Raw genomic sequence first — 18,910 nt, 5'->3', positions numbered from 1 at the left:
TCCTCTGCCAGAGAGAAGAGCATTGATGAGGGCCCAGAGTGTCTGCTTAGCAAGTTGCTGACGACACCAAGCTGGGAGGCTTGGCTGAGCCAGCTGCAGGCTGTGCTGCCATCCAGAGACCCAGACTGAGAGCTGGGCACAGAGGAACCAGCTGAAGTTCAACAAGGACAAGTGCAGAGTCCTGCACCTGGGGAGGAGTAATAAACTGCAGCAGTCCAGACGGGGAGGTGACTGCTGGAGAGCAGCCCTGTGGAGAGGGACCTGGGGGTGCTGGTGGCTAACAAGTTACCCATGGCACAGCAATGTGCCCTTGTGGCCAAGAAGGCCAATGGGATCCTGGGCTGTATTAGGAGGAGTGTGTCCAGCAGATCAAGAGAGGTTCTCCACTCCCTCTACTCTGCCCTGCTGAGACCTCATCTTGAGTACTGTGTTCAATTTTGGGCTCCCCAGTTGAAGAGGGACAGGTACCTGCTGGAGAGGGTCCAGCAGAGGGCTGTGAAGATGATGAGGGGACTGGAGGGCATGGCTGATGAGAAGAGGCTGAGGGACCTGGGACTTTTAGTCTGGAAAAGAGAAGACTCAGAGGGGATTTGATAAATGTTTATAAGTATCTGAGGGCTGGCCAGGAGAGGGGGGACAGGCTCTGCTCACTGCTCCCTGGGATAGGACAAGGAGCAATGGGTGTAAGTTGCAGCAAAAGAGGTTCTGCCTCAACACAAGGGGGAACTTCTTTCCTGGAAGGGTCCCAGAGCACTGGCACAGGCTGCCCAGAGAGGTTATGGAGTCTCCTTGTCTGGAGCCTTTCAAGGCCTGTCTGGATGTGTTCCTGTGTGCCCTGAGCTAGATTGTGTGGTCCTGCTGTGGCAGGGGGGTTGGACTGGATGATCTCCTTGGGTCCCTTCCAACCCCTGACATCCTGTGGCCCTGTGAGCCTGTGGTCCAGTGAAGGTGACCAACTTGCTTGGGCTGCTGCTGTTAATTGAGGTAGCTTTCCCCTCTGCCTGGCTGGCAGTAGTCTCTCCAGTAAATCCTTTTTTATTATATATATGTTATTAAAAGGGAAGTTTGTCTCCTCAAGGGCTGATCACTCAGTGGAAAGAGAGACTGAGGAAGCTGAGGTTGGCCAGCGACAAAGCCTATATTTGCAAGCTGGCTCTTGTGTGATGTACTGCAGCAGTGCACAGCCCTGCTCCAGTTTGTCTATGCAAGCATTCGAGAGGGTTCACAACAAATGTGTGTATGGGATGTGTAAGTGCACTAAAATACAGGGATGGTTGTGCCCACAGGTGCAAAGAGGTGACCCTCCCTGTGGATGGCTGACTGAGCTTCACCAGTGCCAACACTTCAGGTTTGACTATCTCTCCATCCTTCACATAAAGGAAAGCTTCACCTCTGAAATTCCAGTTCTGCCTGCACATCTGAGTCTTACTTCTGTACTGAGTGAAACCATAGAATCAGTCAGGGCTGGAAGGGACCACAAAGATCAGCCAGTTCCAACCCCCCTTCTGTGGGCAGGGACACCTCACACTAGGTTAGGCTGGCCAGAGCCTCATCCAGGCTGGCCTTAAACACCTCCAGGGATGAGGCTTCCACCACCTCCCTGGGCTACCCATTCCAGGCTGTCACCTGAAGGCTGAAGAACTTCTTCCTAACTCCCAGTCTGAATCTCCCCATTTCCAGCTGTGTTCCATTCCCCCCACTCCTGTTACTACCTCAGCCTTGAATCCACCCCTCTGCAGTGCCCTGGTAAGCTCGTAACTGGCAGGGTCAGCTGTAGTGTGCTAGCTGGGAAAGGAGGAGAGAGCAGCTGCCTTCCTGATTTGTAGATGCTTTTGCTGCAGAGCACCTCCAAAAAACCACAATTTCCAAGGGCAGTTTCTGAGGAACAGAATGTGCCTCCTTGCCCAGCCACTGGAAATTTCTGTGCTTCTTTTTTCCCCCTCCCATCTCTTCCTATTTTATCATTTTGATGGACATTGTTTAGGTGCTGTAAAAATCAGCAGGTTTTGCCTTGCAAAAAAAAAAAACCAACAACCCAAAGGGCTCTTCCTTGCAAAACTGCAGCACACTCTGCCCAGCTGAGGAGTATGAAATGTGCCTCTTCCCCTTAGCACCCCTGCTCAGATTAGAGTTGCATGAAATTGTATCTTTGCTCTCGAGCTGCGAGACCAAATCTTTGTCTTCCTGCAAATGCTTCAGCATCTACCAGAAGGTAAAAAAAATACTCTGGGAGATGCTGTAAACCCTAGACATGAGAACTGAATTTCAAAGCTAGGCTTCAGAGTTTACTTCCATAAGGGTGGTAAGGGTGGCCTCATACAAGCCAGAGCTTGGAGAGTGAAGCTGCTACCACTAAGAAGCCTGAGCAGCACAGCTGTGCCCTGTCGAGCTCTGCCTTGCTGATAAGGGGCACCTGGTACCTCTTTCCTTCTGAGCTTGTTGCACTCAGCTGCTCCTGAGGATGCAAGGTTGAGAAGAGCTCTCTTTCATCCCTGGAGAGGTAGGTGTAAAGGCTGCTACTGCTCACTTAGGGCAAGAACATGGCATGTGAGGGTCCAGTGCACGTCTGAGGAGCCTGTTCTGTAGCTGAAGCTGGGGCTGAGCCTGCCTAGAGCAGGAAAATGCTCCTGATGGGGCAGGAAAGGCTGGTATCGGGCTGGTGCATGGCAGCAGGCTGAGACTGCACATGGGGCTTTAAAAGTGTGGCCCATCAATGTGATCATTTTTTGTCCATACAGATTTTATTGAGCTGGAATAACCTGTGAGCACTCTTCAGCATGCTGTGAAGCAATATAGCTGTGGCACAGAGCCTCTCTCGTCCCCTCTCTCTGGTGAAAGCTGTGGTGCTGCAGGGAAATCACAGGTGAGTGGTTGTGCATTTGCTGCAGCTGGCACATTTCTGTGGTCTTGCTGTGACCTCCAAGATGGAATGGTCAGGATTGCACTGGCTCCTGTGGGAGATCTATTCTTTACCTTGAGCCAGCTCCAGAGAGAATAGCATCTGCTACAGATCTGACTTGGGTTTGAAACTAAGCTAGGGGTGTGGAGTAGGTGTCCCCATACGTATTGTTGAGGTACTGGAATGTGTCCAGAGAAGGGTGACAAAGCTGGTGAGAGGCCTGAAGCACAGCCCTGTGAGGAGAGGCTGAGGGAGCTGGGGGTGTGCAGCCTGCAGAAGAGGAGGCTCAGGGCAGACCTCATTGCTGTCTGCAGCTACCTGAAGGGAGGCTGTAGCCAGGTGGGGTTGGTCTCTTCTGCCAGGCAACCAGCAACAGAACAAGGGGACACAGTCTCAAGTTGTGCCAGGGGAGGTCTAGGCTGGATGTTAGGAGGAAGTTGTTGTCAGGGAGAGTGATTGGCATTGGAATGGGCTGCCCAGGGAGGTGGTGGAGTCACTGTGCCTGAAGGTGTTGAAGCAGTGCCTGGCTGGGGCACTTAGTGCCATGGTCTGGTTGCTTGGCTAGGGCTGGGTGCTAGGTTGTACTGGCTGAGCTTGGAGGTCTCTTCCAAACTGGTAGATTCTATGATTCTATTAAGTCATTTTGTTCAGCATTTCTAAAGCATTCACCTTGAGGAAGGAAAAAAAGTTAGTCCTGAAATGAGGACATTTAAATAGTGTCAATCTGCCCTGCTCTGTTACTCTGATGGATGTAATGTCTTTGTCACTTTGTCTTCGTCACTTCGTTTTCATGACATCACTTCATGACCACCTCTTCTTTTTCTTCACCTCCTCTTTTTCTTCACCTCCTCTTTTTCTTCACCTCCTCTTTTTCTTCACCTCCTCTTTTTCTTCACCTCCTCTTTTTCTTCACCTCCTCTTTTTCTTCACCTCCTCTTTTTCTTCACCTCCTCTTTTTCTTCACCTCCTCTTTTTCTTCACCTCCTCTTTTTCTTCACCTCCTCTTTTTCTTCACCTCCTCTTTTTCTTCACCTCCTCTTTTTCTTCACCTCCTCTTTTTCTTCACCTCCTCTTTTTCTTCACCTCCTCTTTTTCTTCACCTCCTCTTTTTCTTCACCTCCTCTTTTTCTTCACCTCCTCTTTTTCTTCACCTCCTCTTTTTCTTCACCTCCTCTTTTTCTTCACCTCCTCTTTTTCTTCACCTCCTCTTTTTCTTCACCTCCTCTTTTTCTTCACCTCCTCTTTTTCTTCACCTCCTCTTTTTCTTCACCTCCTCTTTTTCTTCACCTCCTCTTTTTCTTCACCTCCTCTTTTTCTTCACCTCCTCTTTTTCTTCACCTCCTCTTTTTCTTCACCTCCTCTTTTTCTTCACCTCCTCTTTTTCTTCACCTCCTCTTTTTCTTCACCTCCTCTTTTTCTTCACCTCCTCTTTTTCTTCACCTCCTCTTTTTCTTCACCTCCTCTTTTTCTTCACCTCCTCTTTTTCTTCACCTCCTCTTTTTCTTCACCTCCTCTTTTTCTTCACCTCCTCTTTTTCTTCACCTCCTCTTTTTCTTCACCTCCTCTTTTTCTTCACCTCCTCTTTTTCTTCACCTCCTCTTTTTCTTCACCTCCTCTTTTTCTTCACCTCCTCTTTTTCTTCACCTCCTCTTTTTCTTCACCTCCTCTTTTTCTTCACCTCCTCTTTTTCTTCACCTCCTCTTTTTCTTCACCTCCTCTTTTTCTTCACCTCCTCTTTTTCTTCACCTCCTCTTTTTCTTCACCTCCTCTTTTTCTTCACCTCCTCTTTTTCTTCACCTCCTCTTTTTCTTCACCTCCTCTTTTTCTTCACCTCCTCTTTTTCTTCACCTCCTCTTTTTCTTCACCTCCTCTTTTTCTTCACCTCCTCTTTTTCTTCACCTCCTCTTTTTCTTCCCCTCCTCTTTTTCTTCACCTCCTCTTTTTCTTCACCTCCTCTTTTTCTTCACCTCCTCTTTTTCTTCACCTCCTCTTTTTCTTCACCTCCTCTTTTTCTTCACCTCCTCTTTTTCTTCACCTCCTCTTTTTCTTCACCTCCTCTTTTTCTTCACCTCCTCTTTTTCTTCACCAGGAAGAAGTTCTTTCCAGTGAGGGTAGTGAAACACTGGCACAGGTTGCCTAGGGAGGTTGGCAGAATCACATAATGTGGTGAGGTCTGCCCTCAGCCTCCTCTTCCTCACACTAACCATCCCCAGCTCCCTCAGTCTCTCCTCATCAGATTTATTCTCCAGGCTCTTGACAGCTTCGTTGCCCTCCTCTGAACCTGCTCCAGCACCTCCACATCTCTCTTGTATTGTGGTGCCCAAAACTGAACACAACACTTGAGCTGTGGCCTCACCACAGCAGAGTCCAAGGAGACAATCCTCTCCCTGCTCCTGCTGGGAACAGCATTTTTAATCCAAGCCAGGGTGCCACTGGCCTTCTTGGCTGCCTGGGCACACTGCTGGCTCACACTCAGCTGCCTGGGCACACTGCTGGCTCACAGTCAGCTCCTGTCTATTGCAACCCCCAGGTCCCTTTCTGCCAGCAGCTTTCCAGCCACAGCATTGTTTGGGGTTGTGACCTAAGTGCTGGATCTGGCATTTGGCCTTGTTGAAATTCATCCCATTAATGCTGGCCCACGGATCTAAGCCTATCCAAGTCCCTCTGCAGAGCCTCTCTACCTTCACTCAACGTTGCCACCTAACTTAGTGTTGTCTGCAAACTTACTGATGTGCCTGAACCAAGGTCATCAATGCAGATGTTAAAATGAAGTGGTTCCAATACAGATCCCTGAGGAACACCACTAGTGCCTGGCTGCCAGCTGGATTTAACTGTTCCAATATAACACAGCTGGAAAAGGCAGAGACTGACATAGCTTAAATCCCATGTTGAGCTGCCTAAGTCCTGCTCCTGACATGCAGAGATGCCTGATGCCTTCTGGACTCCAGCCTCTTCCCTGGCTTTTTGCTGTGCTCCAGTTGCCAGGTGGGGTGGCAACTGAACATGGAGCTCAACCTTGGCAGGCAGAAGCTGTGGGATTAAGCCTGATCATGGGGGCATTGCAATGTCCCTGGAGGTGACTGATCCATGGCTCTTATTTCTGGCCTCCCCTCAGCCTGCAGTTTCTCACGCCCGGTGCCAGCGCTGGAATGTTTTGGGAAGTTTTCCCTTTAATTGTCTAAGCTATTTTGAGTGGTAGAGCTTCAACAATAAACACATCTCTTGTCAGACCTCGTCTGGAGTCCTGGGTGCAGTTCTGGAGCCCCCTACACAAGGGCATGGAACTGTTGGAGCCAGTCCAGAGGAGGCCATAAAGATGCTGAGAGGGCTGCAGCAGCTCTGCTATGAGCACAGGCTGAGAGAGTTGGGGCTCTGCAGCCTGGAGAAGAGAAGGCTTTGGGGAGACCTTGGAGTGGCCTTGCAGGGTCTGAAGGGGCTACAGGAGGGCTGGGGAGGGACTACTGAGAAGGTCTGGTAATGACAGGACAAGGAAGAATGGGTTTAAACTGGCAGAGGGGAGATTGAAACTGGACTTAGGAACCTCCCTGGAGGTGTTCAAGGCCAGGCTGGACGAGCCCTTGAGAGACCTGTTCTAGTGGGAGGTGTCCCTGCCTGTGGCAGGGGGTTGGAACTGGCTGATCCTTGAGGTCCCTTCCAACCTAAAGCATTCTGTGATTCTATGATACTTTGCTGTGACTTTCAGGAAAGTGAAACATTTCTCCTCCCACTTAACTCAGACCTCAGTCTGCTGTGCAGGGCAGGAGCCCCTTATAGGGGTTGTGTGAGAAACTGAGGAGGATATTTTTCACAGGTTTATTTTCCCAGCTTGCTGTGTTTGCACATGGAATTCCCCCTGCAATGAAAGACAGGAATTCCACCATTCTGCCAGAGGAGCACTTCAAGCTGCTCCTGCCTGACAGCCAAAAGCACTGCTACAAGCACTAAGCTGGTAGCTACGCTGAGCTGCGTGAGCCTTGAACTTCCAGGAAGATTAGAATCATAGAATCACAGGAGTCTACCTGGACTCCATCAAAGCCTTTTACACCATCTGCCACAACAAGCTCCTGGCACAGCTGGCAGCTTGTGGCTTGGACAGATTCACTCTGGAATGGGTCAAGAAGTGGCTGGAGGGCTGGGCCCAGGGAGTGGTGGTGAATGGTGCCACATCCAGTTGGCAGCTGGCACAAGTGGTGTGCCCCAGGGATCAGTGTTTGGCACAGCCCTGTTCAATATCTTTATTGATGATTGGGAGCAGGGAATTGAGTCCAGCATCAGTAAGGTTGCAGATGACACCAAGCTAGGAGCAGGTGTGGAGCTGTTGGAGGGTAGGAGAGCCCTGCAGAGAACCTTGCCAGGCTGCATGGGTGGGCAGAGGCCAATGGGATGAGATTGAACAAGGCCAAGTGCAGGGTTCTGAACTTTGGCCACAACAATCCCAAGCAACACTACAGGTTTGAAGAGACCTCCAAGTCAGGTGGGGTTGGTCTCTTCTCTCCGGCAAGCAGCAACAGAACAACGGGACACAGTCTCAAGTTCTGTTAGGGGAGGTCTAGGCTGGATGTTAGGAGGAAGTTGTTGCCAGAGAGAGTGATTGGCATTGGAATGGGCTGCCCAGGGAGGTGGTGGAGTCACCGTCCCTGAAGTGTTGAAGCCAAGCCTGGCTGGGGCACTTAGTGCCATGGTCTGGTTGATTGGCCAGGGGTGGGTGTTAGGTTGGGCTGACTGAGCTTGGAGGTCTCTTCCAACCTGCTTGATTCTATGATTTTCAACCCCCACCTGGCTACAGCCTCCCTTCAGGGAGCTGCAGACAGCAAAGAGGTCTGCCCTGAGCCTCCTCTTCTGCAGGCTGCACACCCCCAGCTCCCTCAGCCTCTCCTCACAGGGCTCTGCTCCAGGCCCCTCCCCAGCCTTGCTGCCCTTCTCTGGACACCTTCCAGCACCTCAACATCTCTCTTGAATTGAGGAGCCCAGAACTGGACACAGCACTCAAGCTGTGGCCTGAGCAGTGCTGAGCACAGAGGCAGAAGAATCTCCCTTGTCCTGCTGGCCACACTGCTCCTGAGCCAGCTCAGGATGCCATTGGCCTTTTTGGCCACCTGGGCACACTGCTGCCTCATCTTCAGCTCCTCTCTCCCAGTACCCCCAGGTCCCTCTCTGCCTGGCTGCTCTCAGCCACTCTGTCCCCAGCCTGTAGTACTGCTTGGGATTGTTATGGCCAAAGTGTAGAACCCTGCACTTGGCCTTGTTAAATCTCATCCCATTGGCCTCTGCCCACCCATGCAGCCTGGCCAGGTTCCTCTTCAGGGCTCTTCTACCCTTCAACATCTGCTCATAGCTTGGTGCCATCTGCAAACTTACTTCTCTCGTGTGAAGTCCCTGAACTGAGGCTGCTCTTCCCTTGCACAACTCAGCCAGGAGCCATTACAGAGGCTTAGCTAAGAAAAGTATCAGAGCTGTCTCAGCTGCATGTATGGATAGGGTTTGAAGTGAGAATGAAGAGTAGGAGCTCTTGCAGCTGGAGGGCTACAGGGAGAAAAGCCTTGAAGCCCAAAGGGAAAAAGACGTGGGCAAAACACATGACCTTATGGATCTTCAGTCTGTAGCACTCGCAGTGAGCAGAGCTACCCAGCACGGTACTTGCATGGGAAGGGCAGCTCAGCTCCCAGCTGGCTGCAGGAATGCAGAGCTACCCTTCCCTAAGCAAGTCCTCTCCTCCCAGCAGAGTGACATGCCACTCTTGTTTATCTCTGGAGCATGACCTGTTCCACCCCTTGAACCCCAATGCAATTCTCTTGAAGTGCTCTCAGATAAACTCTGGATGACTTTATCCAGGCTGTTTGAGACTCTAGACAGACCTTCTGTTCCTGTTTCAAACGGCTCTTCCATGCCTGGGGGCCACAGATAGAGCAGACCTGATTTCTCAGATCAGAGCAGTGCCAAGGAAGAACCTCTGGGCATTCTCCAGATGTTTCAGAGTTGAAAGCTCAGCTACATTTTATGTCAGATGACTGCAAAAAAAACATGCACTGTGTCTCACCATAACTACAAAGCAGGCACATTTCCTTTGCTTTTCTGAGGACAAATCAGGACAATGCTTGTCTTTTCCCCTGCAGCAAAGATCTGCTCCTTTTTTTTTTTTCCTCAGGCAATTTGGGATGCTGGATCTGTTCTCCTGGATGTTGTAACCAAGGCTGGCAGCCAAAGACACAAAAACGGCTCCTTGAGAGCAGTTTTGAGCATTTATGGTCCCAGGAGATCTGTTTGCTTTGAAGGTGATGCTGATGAAGGCCTTGGTGATTATAAATAAGGTTCTCAAAGCCCACATAAATTTCCTCCATGTGGCTGTTTGTATTCCTCCCTCCCTGTCCTGTAGTGACAGGATTAGGGGGAATGGAGCAAAGATGGGCGTGGGTAGGTTCAGACTGGACGTGAGGAGGAAGTTGTTGAGCATGAGAGTGGTGAGAGGCTGGAATGGGCTGCCCAGGGAGGTGGTTGAGGCCCCATGGCTGGAGGTGTTTAAGGCCAGGCTGGATGAGGCTGTGGGCAGCCTGCTCTAGGGTAGGGTGTCCCTGCCCATGGCAGGGGGGTTGGAACTGGCTGATCCTTGTGGTCCCTTCCAACTCTGACTGATTCTATGGTATCTCTGTCCAGAAGGTGGTATCAACTCTGGGAGGAAAAAGTGCTCAAACCAGTGTTGTCCCTGGGGAATCTGGAGAGTCAGGGAACTGGGTTTCTTCTCAGAAGAAAAGTGGGGATGCTGCACAGACCTTGCAGAGGACTTCTTGAGTGTTAGAAGCTTGGTTGAGATGCTTGTCAGCAGGTGGGGATCACCATCAAGATGACATAATGTGGTTAGATGTGGTTTGGGCAGGCACTAGTGGCAGCAAAGCAGCTGGTAGGGTGTGCTAGCAGGGAGGGCAGTGGGAGAAGGAATGAGTGTAGTAGAAAGGGGAAGAAGTGTGCTTGGAAAGACAGGATGGGTGATCTGTTTGGTTCAAGCTGGTGCAGAGGGCTTCCTCTCCTTTCACATGCCACTGGAATGGTTTGCTTTACTGCAGTGGATCTTGCAGGATGCTGAGAAGAGACTGAGAAGGAATCGAGCCAAGTCTGCTGTCATCTGCACAGTGGTGAAAGAGGAGACTGTGTGAGAGTCACAGGGAAATGAAATGTATCTTTCCCTCTTCTGATCCCAAATGCAGCTCCTCTGCCTCTCTTCATGCCCTTCTGCAACCCAGGTAGCTGCTGGATCCAAATCCACACACGAGAGCAGCTGCACCCTGTTTTTGTAGGACAGTGAAAGAGAGACCACATCCAGTAGCAGCCTCCATGGGTTACTTGTGTCAGTGGGACAAAGGTTTTCTTGATTCCTTGGATGACTTGGCTTTGCCTGGAATGCTTCAAACTTCCTCCATTGGGTATGATCAGCTGACATGGAAGCTGTGGGTCACAGGCTCACAGCATGTCAGGGGTTGGAAGGGACCCAAGGAGATCATCCAGTCCAACTCCTCTGCCACAGCAGGACCACACAGTCTAGCTCAGGTCACACAGGAACACATCCAGACAAGCCTTGAAAGGCTCCAGAGAAGGAGACTCCACAGCCTCTGGGGAGCTTGTGCCAGTGCTCTGGGACCTTTCCAGGAAAGAAGTTCCCCCTTGTGTTGAGCTGGAACCTCCTGTGCTGCAGCTTCCATCCATTGCTCCTTGTCCTATCCCAGGGAGCAGTGAGCAGAGCCTGTCCCAGCTCCTCCATCCCCCCACACCCCAGCCCACAGATATTTATGAATGTCTATTAAATCCCCTCTAAGTCTTCTCTTCTCCAGACCAAGCATCCCCAGGTCCCTCAGCCTCTCCTCATGAGGCATGAGTGGTTAGAATCATAGAATGGTTTAGGTTGGAAGGGACCTCAAAGCTCAGCCAGTTCCAACCCCATGTCATAGGCAGGGACACCTCTCACTAGAACAGGTCACTCAAGGCCTCATCCAACCTGGCCTCGAACACCTCCAGGGAGGTTGTGGAGCACAGAAGCACAGAATGTGATTGAAGATCATATTCTGTGCTTCTGTGCTCCACAACCTCCCTGGGCAAGCTGTGACAGTGTCTCACCACCCTCACTGCAAACACCTTCTTCCTAACATCCAGTTTCAGTCTCCTCTCTGCCAGTTTAAACCCATTCCTCCTCATCCTGTCATTAATGAGACCTTGTCAATAGTCCCTCCCCAGCCCTCCTGCAGCCTGTTTCAGATCCTGCAAGGCCACTCCAAGGTCTCCTCAAAGCTTTCTCTTCTCCAGGCTGCAGAGCCCCAGCTCTCTCAGCCTATCCTTGAAGCAGAGCTGCTGCAGCCCTCTGAGCATATTGGTAGCCTCCTCTGGACTCACTCTGGAGGATTACAGGGGAAGATTCTTAGGAGGATGTAAGAGGCTTTTTAACACTTTCAGGGAGGCTCAAGTGGAGCCATGCTGCAGCCTTGGGAAGTGGTGGTCTCAGCAATAACTTTCTGTGCTGAGTGCTATCACAGTGCAGTTCTGTGCTCTGCATCAGTGCTTTTGTACCATGCCTCAGGAAATAACTGGTGTGCAGGTAAACTTGAAAGGGCATTTTGGAGGGTAGAATTTAATGACATTTATAGGGGTCTGGCCAGGAGAAAGGTAGGCTAAAGGTCATTTAGAAGCCCTGATGCAAATTTTCTGTGCTGCAGTTCTAATCCACTCATCAGGTGCTGTGGAGGCACCAACACGCTCTAAGCACCTGTCTTTGCTGGTGGAGTTGGTGTTTCTTCCTGCCCTCTCAAACCCTAAAGCCCTAGCTGCAGAGCAGCTGCACTGTGCCTAGCTGCAGCATGGTTTTAGCAGCCGGGTGGTCTGTGATTCAGTGAGGTGTTTACTGCTGCAGCCTGGGCAGTGCCCTGTGATGTGGAATGGTACCATCGCCATGCTTCCACAGGCTTGGAAGGCCTCGTGGCTGTGGTGCTTGCTAGATGACACAGGGGCTTGGTAGATGTGCGTGGCAGTGCTGGCAGTGGGCCCTTGGTCCATTGGCAGCCCAAGAGCTTAGTTTCTGTGAACCACACCAACCTGGGTGCAGGATGCTGCTGGGAATGTGCCCATTTCCATGGAACGGGTGCCTAGATCCCGTGTGCCAAGGCTGCCTGGGCGCACTCTCCGCGGCCATCTGCTCTATGACACAGTACCTGCTGCCTGGTGACGAGGCACCAAGGGCTAGGGGTGCAAGGACACAAGCCTCCGTGTCACTCGCGTCCCAGCAGCTGCCTCGCAGAGTCCCGGTCCCCGCCGTGGGGGCTCTTGCCGCCGCCTCATAGCGCCCCTTTCCCGACGATGCCGCCCCCCGCCCCGCTTCAGCCGAGCGCATTCTCAGCGGCACTCCCGCAGCCAGCGGGCCAGCCCCGGCCCGGCGGAGGCGGCGCTGAGCCCCCCGCCCCCTGCGGCGGAGCGGCGGGGTGAGGCGCTAGGACCCGGCGGCGGCTGGGCGGCGCGGGGCCGCAGCCGTAAGCGGTGCGGAGGAAGCTGCCGCCGCTCCGCCGCCTCCTCCCGTTCCTCCCGCAGTCGCCCCTGCCCGTGGCGGCAGCTCTCCCAGGCTCCCCCGGGGCGCTCGGCATGAGGAGGATCAGGGCCAATGCCATCGCCATCCTGACCGTCGCCTGGATCCTGGGCACTTTCTACTACTTATGGCAGGACAACAAGCCCCGCTCGGCGGCGGCCGCCGGCAGGTCCAGCAGCAGTGGCGGCGGCGGCGCCCGGAGAGGGCAGAGGACGGACGGCAGGCTGGAGGTCCGGCGGGAGGAGAGGACCGTTCCCTTAAGCGTGAGTGAGCCGCGGCCGCTGAGCATCCTGCCCGGCCGCGGCGGGGTGCAGGGGAGCGGGAAGGGCTCGCCTCGCCTTCGGGCTGCTCTGTATTTACAGTAGCATCCGTGCCTGTCACCATGGTAGCCGATACGGTCGGGGAGCAGGGTGGGCAGACCCGGGAAGAACAGAGTAGCGAACGCCCGGGGTAAAGTGTCGGCGAGTTGCCTGCCGGCTCGATCGGGCTCTACGCCTTTTGCTGAAAGCCACTGCCCTTGGCGGAGGAAAAAGGTTGTGTGTGTGTGAAGCAGCTGGAAGCTTTTTTGGTTCGCGTTCGAGAGGCGCATACGTACATCCATGTGTGCACACACGATCGCGTCAGGGCCGGATAAAAGCCATGACCTTCCTCCGGGCAGCCAGGCTCTGGCCGCCGGGCTGGGGGATGCAAGCAGCTCTCGTCTCAGCGCTGTCCGTTTTGCTGACGGATGGGGGACCCGGCCCCGGCTCATGAGTTTTGTCTGCTTCGAGACGGAGATAACAGTCCACTAGTCGGGCTCGGGCTGGGGTCCAGACGGGTTGGGAGATGGGGGCAGTCCTCAAGACTCCATCCTAGCCCGAGGGCTGGTAGTGCTGCCCTGATGAGCTACTTCGCACCTGCTTTGAAAGCCCCAAGCTCTTCACTCTAAGGCTCAAGCATCCTTGTAAAATCGAGCTTACTGACTTAAGGATGATGAGGACCTTTCTGCTTTCTCTGTGGAGGAGATTCGTCCTGATTCACTCCAAGAGCAGCAAAAAAGCTCCCTTAACTCCATGCAGTAGCTAAATAGAAAGAATAAAGCAGCCACTGGAGCAAAAGTGGCCCAGCAACACCATTCCCAGGAGCTATGTGGCTGAAGCAGCCGTGGAACTGCGCTGTGTGTCACTCTTTGGCTGCAAATCCATTTATCAGCTGGTTACGCACGCATGGAAGCGAACAAAAGCAGCAGCCCGGTCAGGCTTGGAGCAGGGGCCAGGCACTGGGGCGCTCCCTTTCCGTCTTTAACTGGCACTGGGATTTCTGGCCTGTGTCTCTCTTCTCCACCTGTAAAAGTGGGGTGGCAGGTGTGTGGGTGGGTGTTGGGTAAGCCTCACGAACGTTAGGAAAATACTGCCAAAGCAGCTCCAGTCCTTAAGCGGCAGAGTGGAAACCCTTCAGCTGAGCCCCTCAGCCATTGCTTGCAGGTGCTGACACTCAAAAGTCAAAAACTGAGGCTGCTGGGCAGGTGATGTTCGCTGCTCGTTAGAGCTAGGGGCTGCCGGCAGCTCAGGCTGCTCTGCTGTCAGACCCTCTGCAGAGCAGGACTGTGAAAATTCATACGGTGGCTCCCAGGGCAGTGCCGTCGCTGCTTTGGCCCTTTGTGCATGCTGCGGAACGCTCCCCGGCTGTCCGAGTTGAAGAAGCGGAGGGTTCGGAGTGCGGCTGACTGTTGCATTCCAGCTTGGCAGCGGTGGAAGCTACCCCTAGGCGCCTGGTTTCTACATGTGCTTGAGGATGCTGCTCAGGCAGTTTCATTTCCCTGTTCTCCTGCCTATCCCTTCAGAAAAAAAATAGGTTAAATTGCATTTCATTTACTCCCTCTCGGGGAGCTTGAGGTTATATGAGCCCATACCATCTGACAAGCACCTTAGAATGCTTAGGAAGAGGATGCTGTGGCAACGCTGCCCGTTGCTGTATTGCCGCTGTTTGCGGGAAGGCAGGATGTGATCATGGCTAACCACAAAGCCTCTCCTGACAAGCTACAGTGCTGTGCAACAGCTGCTCCAAATCTGGTCCTCATTGCAAAGCAACGTAAAGCATCCCAACTCTGCTTCGTGCCTGAAATCCCTCGGTGGGGAAAAATAATCATCCTTTGCTTGTCCCATCCCTCTGTAACTTGGGTTCCAGTGTCTGCCAGCTCCAGCAGAGGTTAACTCCCAATCTTCGTGGCTGACAGGGGCTGTGAGGAAGGAGGACCTTCTCCTGAGCCACTTGACAGAGATGGGCATGGTTCAACTAATAAATAATATAAGAAATAATAATAAACTGCAGCAGTCCAGGCTGGGAGGTGACCTGCTGGAGAGCAGCCCTGTGGAGAGGGACCTGGGGGTCCTCGTGGCTAACAAGTTACCCATGGCACAGCAATGTGCCCTTGTGGCCAAGAAGGCCAATGGGATCCTGGGCTGTATTAGGAGGAGTGTCCAGCAGATCAAGGGAGGTTCTCCTCCCCCTCTACTCTGCCTTGCTGAGACCTCATCTTGAATACTGTGTTCAGTTTTGGGCTCCCCAGTTGAAGAGGGACAGGGATCTGCTGGAGAGGGTCCAGCAGAGGGCGATGAGGGGACTGGAGGGCATGGCTTATGAGGAGAGGCTGAGGGACCTGAGGCTGTTTAGTCTGGAAAAGGGAAGACTTAGAGGGGATTTGATAAATGTTTATAAGTATCTGAAGGCTGCCAGAAGAGGGGGGACAGGCTCTGCTCACTGCTCCCTGGGATAGGACAAGGAGCAATGGGTGTAAGTTGCAGCAAAAGAGGTTCTGCCTCAACACAAGGGGGAACTTCTTTCCTGGAAGGGTTCTAGAGCACTGGCACAGGCTGCCCAGAGAGGTTGTGGAGTCTTATTCTCTGGACCCTTTCAAGGCCTGTCTGAATGTGTTCCTCTGTGATCTGTGTTACATAGTATTGTCCTGTTCCGGCAGGGAGTTGGACTGGATGATCTCCTTGGGTCCCTTCCAACCCCACCTGGCTATAATGTCCCTTCAGGGAGTTGTAGACAGCAGTGAGGTCTGCCCTGAGCCTCCTCTTCTGCAGGCTGCACACCCCCAGCTCCCTCAGCCTCTCCTCACAGGGCTCTGCTCCAGGCCCCTCCCCAGCCTTGCTGCCCTTCTCTGGACCCCTTCCAGCACCTCAACATCTCTCTTGAATTGAGGAGCCCAGAACTGGACACAGCACTCAAGCTGTGGCCTGAGCAGTGCTGAGTCCAGGGGCAGAAGAACCTCCCTTGTCCTGCTGGCCACACTGTTCCTGAGCCAGCCCAGGATGCCATTGGCTCTGCTGCCCACCTGGGCACACTGCTGCTTCATCTTCAGCTCCTGTCTACCAGCACGCCCAGGTCCCTCTCTGCCTGGCTGCTCTCAGCCACTCTGTCCCCAGCCTGTAGTTCTGCTTGGGGTTGTTGTGGCCAAAGTGTAGAACCCTGCACTTGGCCTTGTTAAATCTGATCCCATTGGCCTCTGCCCACCCATCCAGCCTGGCCAGGTCCTTGCACAAGGCTTTCCTACCCTCCAACAGATCAACACCTGCTCTGTGCTCTTTTCTGCTCTTTCCAGACTGGAGGTTGCTTCCTGGTTCTTGGACATATCCTGGAGGCAGAAGCTCTGCACTGTGTGCTTTGGAAGGACTTTGGTGTCATTTCCACACTACAGGCATTTAATTATTTGCTACATGCTGCTCATCTGCTTCAGCACAGCATTTGTGGGCCAAGCCCAGGACTTTGTTCTGCTGCGTCTAAAGACTACAGCACGGGAAGCTGGCCCAATGTAGCCTTGTCCCGTTGAAGAGATCAAGGCCATTGCTGTTGTGTGGCCAGACCTTGTTAGAGGGATGCCTTATAGGTAGCTTTGCAGGAGGAATTTTGCTCTTGACTGTGAGCTGAAAATGGGAGTATTTGGGGCCCCCAGTTGAAGAGAGATGTTGATGTTCTGGAAGGTGTCCAGAGAGGGCAGCAGGGCTGGGGAGGGGCCTGGAGCAGAGCCCTGTGAGGAGAGGCTGAGGGAGCTGGGGGTGTGCAGCCTGCAGAAGAGGAGGCTCAGGGCAGAGCTCATTGCTCTCTACAACTATTTGAAGGGAGGCTGTAGCCAGGTGGGGTTGGTGTCTTCTGCCAGGCACCCAGCAACAGAACAAGGGGACACAGTCTCAAGTTGTGGCAGGGGAGGTCTAGGCTGGATGTTAGGAGGAAGTTGTTGTCAGAGAGAGTGATTGGCATTGGAATGGGCTGCCCAGGGAGGTGGTGGAGTCACTGTGCCTGGAGGTGTTGAAGCAAAGCCTGAATGAGGCACTTAATGCCGTGGTCTGGTTTGATTGGCCAGGGCTGGGTGCTAGGTTGGGCTGGATGAGCTTGGAGGTCTCTTCTGACATGGCTGATTCTATGATTCTATGATTTGCTCCCATTTGCCAGTCAAAAGCTGGATGTGAGAGGCTGCCTACAGGCTTCTGCCCCTTGCTGACCTCTCTAGGGTGGTAGGAGTGCAGCAATGCATCTGGAAGAGGGAGACAGAAGGGTGTTGTTATTTAGATGCTGTGAAACATGCTGGTGCCTAATTGCTCTGTGGAGCAGGCTTGTTGCCTCTTTGCCCTGCCTCCTTTTGTGACCTGATTTGTTCTTCTGTGACCCCTCCCAGTGGATTGAGTTTGGCAGCTGAGAACCCCTGAAACACTGTGTTGCCTTGGCTCAGCTCTCCTGACTGCTCCTTGCCCTGTGTTCAGCCCTGTAAAATGTTCACGGGGGAGCTGAGACCAAGGTGTCTATTTCCCATGTAGGAGAGGTTTTTAAATGCTCTGCAAACATCGTTGCAGTCAGGCTCACTTACCTGTGGTGAGACACTAAGCAGGAGGCTCCTCTGGAATGTGCTTCTGAGAACAGGAGGTGTCTGCAGGCATCAAGCAAGCTGTTGAGGAAAGACATCTGCTTGCTTTGGCTGGGGTTTACCTCTTCTCTGAGTAGCCAAACGGGTGAGTTTGTCTCTTGTGTTGGCCTCCATGTCAGAGCAACTCAACCTATGCTTTTTTGATCTTGGTCAACTTAACTAAGCTGTCCAAAAAGTGCACTCTGCTGCGTTTGCTTTCTGTTGTCTTGGGCCACGGGCAAGGAGCAGGTAGATGTCTGCTGATCTTTACCATTCATTCCTGAATTGTTTTACTCCCATCCCATCATCACATTCCCGCTGTGCACAGCTTTCAGGGGACATTGTTCCTCTCACAGCTGGCATAAGCTGCAGCTTTTGTGGATTGGTAAATGCTACCATTTTCCAGGGACTTGCATGCCTGAAGCCCCAGGGGCTGCTAGGCTTGTGTGCTTGCCTAGAGGCATGCCTGGAGCTTTGGGGATTTAACTCTGGGAACTGAGGTGGATCTTAAATAAATAAACGCACCCCCCCCCTCACCCCCCCCCCAAAAAAAACAACAGAATGGAGCAGAGCACTGATTTCTTGCATTGGCATTGTCCAGAGAAGGGTGATGAATCCAGTGAGGGGCCTGGAGCACAGCCCTGTGAGGAGAGGCTGAGGGAGCTGGGGGTGTGCAGCCTGCAGAAGAGGAGGCTCAGGGCAGAGCTCATTGCTGTCTACAGCTACCTGAAGGGAGGCTGTAGCCAGGTGTGGTTGGGCTCTTCTGCCAGGCACCCAGCAACAGAACAAGGGGACACAGTCTCAAGCTGTGCCAGGGGAGGTCTAGGCTGGATGTTAGGAGGAAGTTTTTGTCAGAGAGAGTGATTGGCATTGGAATGGGCTGCCCAGGGAGGTGGTGGAGTCGCTGTGCCTGGAGGTGTTGAAGCAAAAGACTGGATGAGGCACTTAGTGCCATGGTCTGGTTGACTGGACAGGGCTGGGTGCTAGGTGAGACTGGATGAGCTCCTGTTAGAGGGTCATAGGCTCTCTGGGGCTTGTTGTGTCCATAGTCAATGCTGTTCTGTCTGTGCAGCACCGAGCACAGGGACTATGAGCCACTCCACATCCCATGTTATTGTGTTAAGGTAATGACATCTCTGCAAGGAGAGCCGCGGGCTGAGAGTCAGGCTGGCATAGTGACTGAGCTGCAGACTCATCCTCCTTACAGGCTGCTGTGCCTCAATTACCCTCAGGTCAATGGTGATTTTCATCTGCTTCGCAGGGCTTTTGCAAGGCTTAGCTTGCAAGCTTTGTAAAAGGCTGGAGGTAAGAGAGCTTCAGCAAAACATTTGGTTGAGTTGGGGCCTGCAAAAAAGCTGGAGAGGGACTTTTTAGGCTGTCAGAGAGTGACAGCACTGGGGGCAGTGGAGCAAAGCTGGAGGTGGGGAGATTGAGACTGGAGGTGAGGAGGAAGTTGTTGAGCATGAGAGTGGTGAGAGGCTGGAATGTGTTGCCCAGGGAGGTGGTTGAGGCTCCATGGCTGGAGGTGTTTAAGGCCAGGCTGGCTGAGGCTGTGTGCAGCCTGCTCTAGGGT

General features: G+C 52.9%; 1 protein-coding gene and 1 long non-coding RNA gene across 3 annotated transcripts in view; both read left to right on the top strand.

Moving 5' to 3' along the window:
• The first annotated feature begins 2,442 nt into the window (after window positions 1-2,442).
• Window positions 2,443-9,227, top strand: LOC135180623 (uncharacterized). Its single transcript, XR_010304510.1, has 3 exons — window positions 2,443-2,500; window positions 2,739-2,863; window positions 9,045-9,227. It is a non-coding gene; the product is annotated as an uncharacterized LOC135180623 (long non-coding RNA).
• A 2,887-nt stretch (window positions 9,228-12,114) lies between these two features.
• The window catches only part of GALNT16 (polypeptide N-acetylgalactosaminyltransferase 16), a 72,259-nt gene continuing 65,463 nt past the window's right edge, over window positions 12,115-18,910 (top strand). The window contains exon 1 of one of the 2 annotated variants that reach the window (XM_064143542.1): window positions 12,115-12,718. In XM_064143542.1, the coding sequence (XP_063999612.1) occupies window positions 12,512-12,718 (207 nt within the window). In that variant the 5' untranslated portion in view covers window positions 12,115-12,511. The remainder of the gene's footprint in view (window positions 12,719-18,910) is intronic. The other variant, XM_064143549.1, reaches the window with a different exon arrangement.

The sequence above is a fragment of the Pogoniulus pusillus genome, chromosome 1 (assembly GCF_015220805.1).
Source record: "Pogoniulus pusillus isolate bPogPus1 chromosome 1, bPogPus1.pri, whole genome shotgun sequence".
Lineage (NCBI taxonomy): Eukaryota > Metazoa > Chordata > Aves > Piciformes > Lybiidae > Pogoniulus > Pogoniulus pusillus.
Note: the sequence above shows the minus strand (reverse complement) of the source record. Positions and strands in the feature narration are given on the sequence as shown.